We start from the raw sequence: 11,736 nt of genomic DNA, 5'->3' as shown, positions 1-11,736 counted from the left end.
ATATAAACAAACAGAGAAGTTTCTATCGGACATACGTCGAGTACCAAGCGTCAAATACGACTGATGCTAAAATTATTTAGATCTGTCCGTGGACAGAATGTCACTTGACAACAATATAACACCTAAAGCCACTTCTATTAATATTACATTTCTCGGTTGGTCAATGTCAAAAGAAGGCATAGATTTGTTAAATTTCAGAGATTGAATAAGTTGATTTTACTTAAAAAATACAAAATACTGGGAACCAAATTAAAGGTCAATGGGCAAATAGTATGGGAGAAAAACCCACGGCGGACAGAAATGAAATTGTGAGGATATATAGATAAATGTCTCTAGTTTATCATGGTAAGGGTCGCTTTCTCGTGGGTTGTGGGAATATTGAAAAACGAGCGAAAACATATTGCAACGAGCGAGACGCGACCCTACCTGCGTGTGAGAGAGAGGGAGCGAACGTATACCTGCCAGGTACGTACATCAACATCACGCGGGACGTACATCAACTCGCCAAAACCCTTTAGTTACTAAACATTTTTTCGTGTCATCGCTACTAAAACGTACCCTCATGAATACGTAGTTCTTCATCCGCCCCATTCGACCGATTCCCCTTTCCCTGACTCCCAGACTTTTGAAAGGGGCACTTCTGCTCTGGATAACTTCTCAAAAGAATCGAATGGTTTAAAACAGGAAATAATGTCTATATTGCGGCCCGCCAATACATACACTCCAAAGAACACTTTTTTTTCCAGAATTACTCATTTCGAGATTTTGAGGGTTGGAAAAACGAGAATTTGTTCGAATGGAATTTTTTTTTAAATTCAAATATATTTACCGCGTGATAAACCTAGTGCATACGGTTCGGTGATTATTCCACAAAAAGCGATCTCGCACACGTCACTAAAATCTCACTCAAGGAATATCTGGCACCCAAAAACTCCATCAATCCGAAATGTTGAACTAACAAGAACTCTAGTGCCAGCCAGATGTTCCGTGATCGAGATTTTAGTGACGTGCGTGAGATCGCTTTTTGTGGAATAATCTGATTACCAGTGCATGCACACATTCAAATTTAAGCTGATTTATTACTTACGTAGTAAGAATAGATGAAGTTTTGTGATCATGCGGAAATTCGAACTCATTTTTTCATGTGGTATACTTGCAATGTTTTTTGTATGTGGTAGCATTTTTGTGAGCGGTATGTTAGAATTGTCAAATCAGTAGCTGTCGACATGTGGTGCGTTCGTGTGTGTCAAATGATCTCACCAGCTCAGGGCTTCGCTTCCGTTGGTCGTAATGCTCCTCTGACACGTTTAGCACACACGCATTTTGGATTCGAAACTGTCGATGAAAATGAGAAGGCAGCTAAAGGTTAATTACTTTCACCATTCACTTTCCAGTATATGTATCTATATTTTAATTGCACAAAAAAGATTTTCGACAATGCTTGTAGTAACTATTCACGAAGATTAAGCCTTGAACAAAATTATATTCAATTATTTTAATCCTAAATTACTTATAAATTCATATACATTAGTGAAAATTTGAACTTTGTACTGGGTATTACTGGTTAGACTGGTTTTTAATTTATAAAATTACATGTTTTATTCATTTTTGTGGATGTTACAGTCAAAGAAGTATTTGAAAACGTCGCCGATAAGTATGATGTAATGAATGATGCCATGTCCTTGGGCATTCACCGAATATGGAAAGACACCTTTGTTCATCGTTTAGCACCAATGCATGGAACAAAGTTGCTCGACGTCGCTGGAGGCACTGGTCTGGTACCTAAATATTGTGCATTTAATGTTTTAAATCCACATATGATTCTTATATTTCTTTTTTTAGGTGATATTGCTTTTCGGTACATGAATAGTTTAAAAAATTCTGCAGCTAAAAAGCGATTAGTAGAAAAAAGCCATGTAACTGTTTTTGACATAAATCAAGCAATGCTCGATGTAGGCAAATCAAGAAGTGATAAGTATGAATAATAAATGTTTTGTTTTTTAGCATTTCGTATTACATGGCTTGTAATATCCATACTTAGATTCAGTATTAGTTTCATGTTCTTATAAATCTTTGCAGGTTGAAGTTGAGCTCAGATCCGGATGTAGGCATCGATTGGATATGCGGTGATGCTGAAGATTTAAAATTACCCGATGAAAGCTATTCAGCTTATACAATCGCTTTCGGCATCAGAAACTGCACACACATAGATAGAGTATTGTCTTGTCATGTGTATGGAAAAATTTAATAATATAAACACTTGAGTAATAAATTCACTATTTCCTTTAAAGGTATTAGATGAGGCATATCGAGTCTTACAACCAGGAGGCAGATTCATGTGTCTGGAGTTTAGTAAATTAGAATACGAACAACTACAATGGTAAGGATGATGCGACGTGTAGGAATTTAAGCTTTACATGAATCTTAAAATTGTCTTTATATTATAGGTTTTACGACCAGTATTCATTTCAAGTTATACCCGTAATGGGAAAACTGATTGCAGGCCAATGGAAAGCTTATCAATATTTAGTAGAGAGCATAAGAAAATTTCCTGACCAAGTGAGTAAAATATATACGAGGTGTGACAATTTAATTGCCGGAATTCACTCTTTAAAGTTACGTATGGTTACACACACCAGTGGTTAATGTCATCTTGAACCGTTTGCCCGCGACCGTCTTCTATGGAAGCTTTGAGTGACAAGTCTGTAGCGTGGCTGTCTTCCATAGAATTTCTGAACTTTGCACGGGATTTTGAGCCTTATAATGCGCCTATTTCAACTGTTTTAAGGTTCAAAATTGGTTGAACATATTACTGAGAGTTGAATGCCGTCTATTCAATTTGCTGAAAATGAATATATACCAGTCAAAATTAGTTTTTTGTGGAACCATACTGAAACCTTGTTTATGTGACGTCACGTCTGTTGAACAATGGCGGCGATACGTCTCAATTGTATGAAGAATGATTATTTGACAATTAAGCCAAAACTACGAGATATATTATGTATTTTATTGTTTAAAATAATACTTTGTGTTAATTAACATATCTGGTTACTTGAGTAAATATTAAAATCTGTATTTAAGGTCGAAAACTCGATTGCCAAATTCGCGAAAAAGGGCTTGTTTGCTATATTTAAGTACCATCCTGGTGCATCCATACATTGACCTGGACAGCATAACCGTTTCTGGAACTCATTTTCCAGAATGTTGATGAGTAGTTGTAACTTTGACGAGCAGATGTAGCGTCAGCTTAATCTTTCTTCAAATATTCCTAGTTTTTCAGAGGTATTACGAGTGATAAAATTAAAATGCCACACCTTATTTATACATACAATATAGTTTTTGGTTTAAGTGAAGTATAAATATGATAAAACCTTGCAGGAATCTTTTAAAGATATGATTGAAAATGCTGGCTTCAGGCATGTGACGTATGAGAATCTTACTTGTGGAGTTTGTTCTATTCACTCTGGCTTTAAACTTTGAAGTATTTTGAAGTTTATTGATTAATAACTGTTATTTATATTTTTGTGGTTGGGGAATAAAAGAAAAAGTAATTGAAAACAAACTTTTAGAGAACTTATTTTATTGCCACAGACAAAACAAACGAAATGCTTCCTTTTACAGTGACAATACTTCAATTTATAAATAACTATATATTTTTCAAACATAACTCAAAATGAGACGCCTTCAGTTATTCGACAATAGTCATCGGGCATCCAAAAAAACAATCAACAACGTAAGTGTCTCAAAAGTGGCTTAATAATTTGAAACATCAATTAAGAACACACATTTAAAACTTCAGGTAAAATGCATACAGTAAGTACAAATTCTAGAGAGGAATAATATTTAAGTGATTTTTATTTATCCTACTTTAAAAAATTCACCACTGAAGAAATATATAATTTAACCTGATATGAGTTTATAATTTATTGGATTGAAATTGAGATCAAAATATTAAATTATTTAAAAAAAAATGTTCATGTTACAAATTACACTCTGTAATCTATTCTGAATGTTGAAAATTTCTTTACAGACAAATATTTTTTCTATAATAATAATAATTATAATACAAAGTTTTATCCGTATTTTATACTATCTTTACACAATCATGATACCATACAATAGTTCATTAAAATTGACAGACCGTCATAAACTGACCTCACAAACTGAACCATTCAACGTGAAAAAATAATTCTGTTGGTTTGAAAATTCATGTCGATGATTCTCAATTGGAAAATAACTTTTTTTCAAAACATTTCTTTAAATTAAAGAATACCCAAGTCAAAATCTTCGTAAAATAACATTATCATTGTGAAATTTAATATATAAAAAAAGTTAATCGTTAAACTTAAAAATTTATGTCAATAGTTTGAAATAAATTTAACAAAATACAAAGCATGTATCCGAAGATACAATTATCATGTTTTGTGCGTGTGTAATTTGTCATGCAATTGTTTGAAAACTGTGCAAATAAAACTAGACACTTTGTGTAACATTTATAGACACAAACACATTTAATTTACCACAAATAAACGATTCCGCTCTTCAATGCAAGTGTGCTTCCCTACACCCAAAATCAAACTTTTATTGTAATTTTCAGTTGAGGACTCGTGAGAGTGTAAAATTTAAGAAAGCACGTCTAATTTAATCTAAAAATGTACCAATCTAACTTTTATTTGTAGGCGAATTCGAAAATATCGCTGTAGTACAAAAAGTGTAATTCATATCAAAATAGATAATCCGTTAAGTTGCTCTCTGTTAAGCTCTTTTCTTAATTTTACGCAATAAAATGTAAACATTTAAAGAGTATCGAGGACCAGAAGTGCAGAATAATTATCGAAAAATAATTCTAGTAATGAAGTTTTATATTTTTTGGAATGTTTAGAGTGAATTCTCACATCCCACATTATGAAACTGTGCGAGAGGTTTATGAAGTGGATAATATAGAAAAGGGCACTCGTATATATATATGTATATTTTTACTGAAACAATAAATTGTTTTTTTATATATTTTTTAATAAACTCGACTGAACAAAATAAAATTTACTATTTATGCGTATTTTGGAACACAGCAAACACCTTTCATACACATTCAATCCAGACATTAATACTAGATATATTAAAGTGAATTTACATTTAAATATGTAACATCGTGAATACATATATAGGTGTACATTCTGTCATGCTCTTTTAATCTAGTCAAGTGTTTGTATTGCACGTATGCGGCGGTCAATGTGTACACATATACATGTATACACGCGGATGTTAAAGTTATACATTTGTTTAAAAATGATCAGTATGTAATTTGGCTACTGAAAGTATCGCATGGACGAAGATTTGATATTAGTAATTAAACGAAAATGTACATAGAACTTATATAGACAAAAATAAAATGGAAAAAAAAACATAGTATAATATACAAGATCTTTCAAAGTATGTATAACATTTATAATTTTAAATTATAATAACATCAATATTATTATAATAACTGCGCAGCAGCATATTCTAGTTGCCACGCGTTCAATTAACTAAAATTTCCCATCATACGATAATACTTTCTTTCATAGGAATACCAACTTTCTATATATATATATATTTTTTTTTTTGATAATAGTGATAATGATTTGGGAAACGATGCTTCAAATTGTGACAAGAATAAACACTGAGTAGTAAAAGATGGAGGGTATACAATCAGATCGTAAAGTGTGTTTATAATTCTTAACCACTCTTGAAAAGCAATATGGCCACCTGGCCGAGATAGAAATAAATGAAGTGACGGGTCTCGTGTGTTACATACGACCCAAAATTACGACCTACTATGCAATGCCATGTAGGGTTATATTTTTTATCAAATTCCTTCTTGATATATGCTGCAATATCCTGCAAAAAAACAAAACATTAACAACACACAATACACAATTTGTTAAGCGATGATTTCTACAAACATACTTTTTCTATATTGTACTTTTCGAGTGCTTGGGTCGCACAATCGACCGCATCCTGCTGCATCTCATCTCCCATATCGGCATTTTTAATCACAGCTTTTCTGTCACACATGGTGTCGTCAGGTCTGAAACGATCGTACAAAAACGTTATTATTGCGAGTAACATATACACATAACCGTCACCCATCAGGGCGAAATATATAACAATTCTATAATACAAAGCGGTTTATTACTTCACATAAGACGGTTTTCTAGTTTTAGTGTGAATTCTAACACGTGCACTGACATTTAATTCTGTCATATATATAATCAATAGGTCCTTCAACCAGTCGACTAGAAATGTAAATTGAAAACGTCATATTGTATCTAAGACAACTGATGTTTGATCAATAAACGTTCCAATTCAGTGCGGTAGCGTGTGTGCAATGCTGTGCATCATTTATGATCATCGCAATGTCGTATCATACTCTCAATATTTTGTCACACACGTTCATTATAAACGAGTACTATTATATTTTGTTATGTGATAAAATTGTTTATATTTATAGATTGTTGGCTGCTGATACAAGTTTGCATCACGGTTGCCATTGACAGTTGACCTATAAAGTGTAAATGAAATAGTTTTCCATTTATGTATGCAACGATTTCGCTGAATGTACAATCTTATTGTAAGTGAGATGACTGATTTAATCCGGATTATATCAGAAATATTTGCTTTTCAAGATGATAATGAAAGGTTTCATTGGCTGTGACAATATTCGAGTGAATTTATTTGCAAAGGGAATGTAATTTTTAGTAATACGATCTTGCTTCTTTATCTTATAGGTCATCATAAAACGACATGTATACAAATGAGAAACGCTAATTTTTATTCGTTGCTGGTTATTTTTGATGTTAGCTGTAAGAAATCTAAGTTTATCGTTGAAATTTATAATTAAAATAAAAAAAAATGCACGAATATGGTGTAATACTAGAATTAGTATATTTGTCAACTTCAAAAATATAAATAGAAATTTTCAATTTAACTTTTGGAATTTCTTTTTCATATTAATTAATCACGTTCTAAAGACGATTCACCTGAAGAAAATAAAGACAAAAAAATACATATTGATAACTTTTGTAAATAAATTTGTAATTAAAATATATTTTTTTAAATATTTTCATTTATATTTATAAATAGAATACAAATATGCAATTAAAATAATATTTAAACGCAAATGAAATAAATAATAGCTATCCAGATATGTGGAGAAAATTTGTACTGGCAATATTTAAAATGAATCGTCTCATATAACACGTACGAATTTGCACATGTGCGAATATTTGAAGTAGACTCAGTAGAGCTGAGCAATCATAAAATAAAGGTACTTTCTAGAAGAATATCAATTTGGAATGGTGACGTTTTGTGGTGAGGCAAGAGGGTGAAGAGTGAAGAGTGAAGAGTGAAGAGCGAAGGTTCGAGGTTCGAGGGGACGTGCGGAAGAGGGCGGAGACCTTCGAGGGAAAAGTGTGGAGGGTTTCGGGGTGGGGAGGGAGGGGAGGGGAGGGGAGGGGCGACACGCGAAGAGGCCGATTCTCACCAGGAATTCCCACAGCCGATGAAGATCGAACGTCTGGAGCTGAACGACGAACGACGAACGACGAAAGCTGAACACCGAACACCGATCGCCGATCACCGAACACACCGAACGCACCGATCGCAGTCGCCGCCGCACTGACAATATGGCGACCCGCCGTTGGCTCACTATTGGTCGCCCGCTGCGGCTCTTTCAGGTGCGTCTTTCAAGCGCGCCTGGCAACACTGACGCACACCGTATTTGCCATGTCTGCCATGGACACTTTCAAATCAATTTACCGATTTTATTTTTCCTTTAGGTAAATACGTTAAGCGGGCTCCATATTCTCGTCGAGACTCTCGGTCTCGGGTCTCGACGAGACAACACGAGACCGAAAGTAGCTCACCACATTCTCCCATACAATACTGAGCCTAGTACCCGGCACAGGCGCGGTGCCGGTTTAATCAATCCAGCACGTGTAAAGGCGAACTAAAGCATTTGACCGTCGCATGTGTGCTTTCAATAGCTGTGTATTCTCTTTTAAAGGTCTGTTCATACTTAACGGCACTGCACGGCTTCAGCATTGCACGACTCCGTTTCAAATATGTCATTTTATTACATTTCTATTCATATTTCTATTCATTTTGTAGGCGGGGTAGGTAAGTGTTGACCGTATCCCAGCCTAACGAAACACTGTTGTGCTAGTTTTATAAAGTTTTATTGTTTGCCTATGGTTGTACAAAGGTATTATATTTGTGGGCAAAAGTATGTCGTTCAGCGGTCTCTGGATATGGTAGAGTGTCGCTGGCTCGGCATTCAGCTATGTTCAGAAGGTCTCTGGATGCGGCAGTGTGTTGCTGGCTCGTTGTTCGGCTATGTTCGGAAGGTCTCTGGATACGGCAGTGTGTTGCTGGCTCGTCCGGCTGGTTGATCTTCCAAGTCCGCGTAGTGTAGTGGTGGCTGGTCAGGAGCTGTATGTTGACTGGTCTGCTGCTGTGTGTCGACGCTTGCTGCTGTGGGTCGACTGGCGTTGTTTGGGTTGTACCTCCTTTTATAGTGTTTCTGGAATCACCTGATCGATGGTGGTGGTTTGTTGATGCGTAAGAGAGGAATGTTCTTTTGTCGAGGGGTAGAATTTTCTGGAACGATTGGCGCCGTTCCGCTCGATGTATTTTAATGGTGGCGGCGTGTTTCGACCGTTTTGGTTCCACTCGACTGGTAGGGGCGTTCCGCTTGAGTTTAATATAATTAATGCAGGTGTATGTCGTCTGGGTTTCGTTCCGCTCGAGTGTGAAGGGTGGATCATTCTCGAAGGATTTTGGCATCGTTCCGCTTGAGTTTAATATAATGGCTACAGGTGTGCGACGTCTGGTTTTCGGGAATGTAGTTTGTTGTTGCGGAATATTCTCGAATGTTTCGATGACGATGACGATGACGAGATTCCTACAATTTCTATTCTACACGTCGCGGTCACGTCACGCTTACAGCAATTTGGCCAAGTGCAAGGCAAAATAGGCTTAGTTATACATTGCAGGCCATGACGATACGGCGCAATTTTGCTTACGTCGTATTGTCGAGTACTTACAATATGAATGCATACACGTGCATTCATACGTGAATACAAGTCAGCAAAAATGTTTCGGCGTTTATCGAACGAAAAATTATGTATAATCGCGTTGTTGTTGGAAGAAGAAGTTCAAGAAGGCAATAAAAAAGCACGGAGGCGTTTTGATGTGCATCCCATGTTAAAAAAATAGAAAAACCGAAGGAAAGTTTTGGACACTGTATAAGACGCTTGTGGATGATGGACAAATTTTTTTTAATTATTTCTGTCCGAGCCAAAAACCCTCATGGCCGTTGGTTGTCCTCTTACGGCTTCGGCTTTTGTTTTCTTTCTTTTACACTGACCAGCTGTCAGTCGCTCTAGATTCTCCCGTGGGTCCGGCGCCCGGTGATCCCGGCGCTGACCGCCAGATGCAGCGTCCCTCGTAAAAGCCGGCCTCGAACTAAGGCAGGCTGGCCCCGTGATCCACCCAAGCGAATCACGGCGAGCGCTTGGCATCATAGAAGCCCTCCATAATAGAAGGAGTATGGCTTCTTCCATAGTCGTGCCTCACCGTCTATGTCTACCGACTATACTCGACCACGTGTTCGACCCAAGCCTCGAACACGGCGAGCTCTCAGACGCTCGTGAGACTCCGACGGAGAAGGTCTTGGCGTGGCTGGTCTACCCTTCCTGACCAGCCACAGCCTACTCAATCCACAGCCTCCGCCATAAAGGGGCACAGGCGCCGAGAAACTCCCCGGCGCGCCATCTACTCATCAATAAAAACGAGATCATAACCGTTACTCTTTTGTATAATTCCCCCACCCCGCACCGTTCCAGAGCAAGCTGATCGAGACGACGACACATCCACAGTCACTGGTCACCCATACATATACACACAGTACAGCTCCTGCAGCTATCGTTCAATTTCCGTAAAAAATTTTTAAATATTTGCGCCAAAACCATGTCGAAAGATTGAACAGCTGTCAACTGTCACTATCAATAATTGGTCCAAAACAGCAAAGCGGCAGACTCATGGCACGTTATTCGCGTATATATTTCCACGATGGCCAAAAAAACGGATACGATACGTTGATGGATGTTGCTGTAAGGTATGAACAGGAAATGTCGGGTACTGCTGTAAGCCTGCCGTGGCGTAAACGTGACGGTTGGTACGAATATACCCATACAAAATGTACCAAAGAATACTTTTCGTACGGCCGGATACCTGCTGAAGTCGGTACGTGCTGACTAGGTATGAACAGACCTTTAATCGTGCAGTGGAAAGCCGTCATTATTATTAAAACTTCATAGAAATTTTATTACATTTATATCTTTACCAACGGTTTCTTTTAAAAAAAATGTTTTTTCTTTCATGACACGATTCTTTTGTTTTCTATATTTTCTTAAAATATACTCGGACTGTCCTCTTTTTTTTTAAACAATAATTCAGTGCTTATGAATAAAGTTGGCTTTTATTTTCTGTCAAATTAGTGGTAGATGTGTTCGAGCTAAAAGCCCTCATGGCCGTTGGTTGTGTTTTTACGGCCTTCTTCTTCTTCCTTTTTTGCGCCGAACATCTGTCAGTCGGCTTTAGATTCCCCCGTGGGTTCGTATGTCCGGTGATCCCGGCTCGGACCGCCAGATGTAGCTGCCTCGTAAAAACCAGCCTCAACCTACAGGCTGCCCCGTGATTGACCTCTGCCTCGATCACGGCGAGCTCTCATTGGCATAGAAGCCCTCCGAGGAGTCTGGCTTCTCCCGTAGTCTACCCTTATCGACTACGGCCAGCTCGACCACGTGTTTCGACCCAAGCCTCGAACACGGCGAGCTCTCAGACGCTCACGAGCTATCAACCAAGGCGGTTGATGGGGCTGGTCCACCCTTCCTGACCAGCCAGCGCTCTCATCCACAGCCCCGCCATCAAGGGGCAGAGGCGCCGAGTAACTCCCTGGCTCGGCCATTCAAGCTCAATAAACGAAGTCGTTACTAAACTGACATTTCTTAATCCCTCTCACCGCACCGTTCCAGAACGTGCTCGACGAGAGAGAAGACGACGACCATCACACATACACAGCCGCTGTTCATCTCCAAACAAACACATACACACATACAGCCCCCGCAGCTATCAAAACAGATGAGTATGAGGAAAATTTTATGGTGGGCGGTTGGATTGAAACAACGGAATTGTTGAAGACACGACTATTTACTATTTAATTTGAAGAGCGGGAAAGAAATGGAGCAGCGAGAAACGAAGATACATAGCTTAATCGGTCCCAACTCGCAGAATGGTTACCGAAACTCGACCATGTCGTAGAAGCGCTACAATGTGATAAAAATGAGAATAAAAACATTAAAATTTTTGTATTACCAAAAAACCAAATTATTCTGGTAAAAAATTATATTATGATGTAAAAAAAAAGGATTTTATTTACACATATATTGATATATTGACCAAACCAAGGAAAATGGCAAAGTTTGAAAACGATCGGAAGATTGTGGATATCAAACCCAAATTTTGTCACACGAAAATGCTGATATGAGGCTTGTAAAAAAAATCGAAAGCGAAGTAAGAAGAGGCTAGTAAAAAAAAGGAAAATGTTAAATGTAAAAAACATGTTTTGAAATTTAAAACGAATTTCTCTAGACTTAATGTTTATTATATTGATTTCGTAACTAATTTTGCACATAT

The 11,736-nt window shown here is 37.4% G+C and overlaps 2 protein-coding genes across 2 annotated transcripts; one reads left to right on the top strand and one right to left on the bottom strand.

The window, feature by feature from the left end:
• The first annotated feature begins 1,001 nt into the window (after positions 1 to 1,001).
• Coq5 (ubiquinone biosynthesis protein COQ3, mitochondrial) lies at positions 1,002 to 3,908 on the top strand. Its single transcript, XM_077432243.1, has 7 exons — positions 1,002 to 1,365; positions 1,624 to 1,773; positions 1,843 to 1,975; positions 2,080 to 2,215; positions 2,292 to 2,380; positions 2,448 to 2,559; positions 3,379 to 3,908. Exons 1-7 carry the CDS (start codon positions 1,227 to 1,229, stop codon positions 3,478 to 3,480), a joined length of 861 nt encoding a protein of 286 aa, XP_077288369.1. The 5' UTR covers positions 1,002 to 1,226; the 3' UTR covers positions 3,481 to 3,908.
• A 1,110-nt stretch (positions 3,909 to 5,018) lies between these two features.
• Positions 5,019 to 7,695, bottom strand: LOC143912822 (dynein light chain 1, cytoplasmic). The gene is made up of 3 exons (XM_077432244.1): positions 7,523 to 7,695; positions 5,947 to 6,067; positions 5,019 to 5,877 (listed from the first exon to the last, which is right to left on the bottom strand). The coding sequence occupies exons 2-3, from the start codon at positions 6,052 to 6,054 to the stop codon at positions 5,716 to 5,718; spliced, it is 270 nt and encodes an 89-aa protein (XP_077288370.1). The 5' UTR covers positions 6,055 to 6,067; positions 7,523 to 7,695; the 3' UTR covers positions 5,019 to 5,715.
• Between the last annotated feature and the right edge of the window lie 4,041 nt (positions 7,696 to 11,736).

This window comes from Arctopsyche grandis, chromosome 6, assembly GCF_051622035.1.
Source record: "Arctopsyche grandis isolate Sample6627 chromosome 6, ASM5162203v2, whole genome shotgun sequence".
Classification (NCBI taxonomy): Eukaryota; Metazoa; Arthropoda; class Insecta; order Trichoptera; family Hydropsychidae; genus Arctopsyche; species Arctopsyche grandis.
This window is presented reverse-complemented; position numbering and strand designations above follow the sequence as displayed.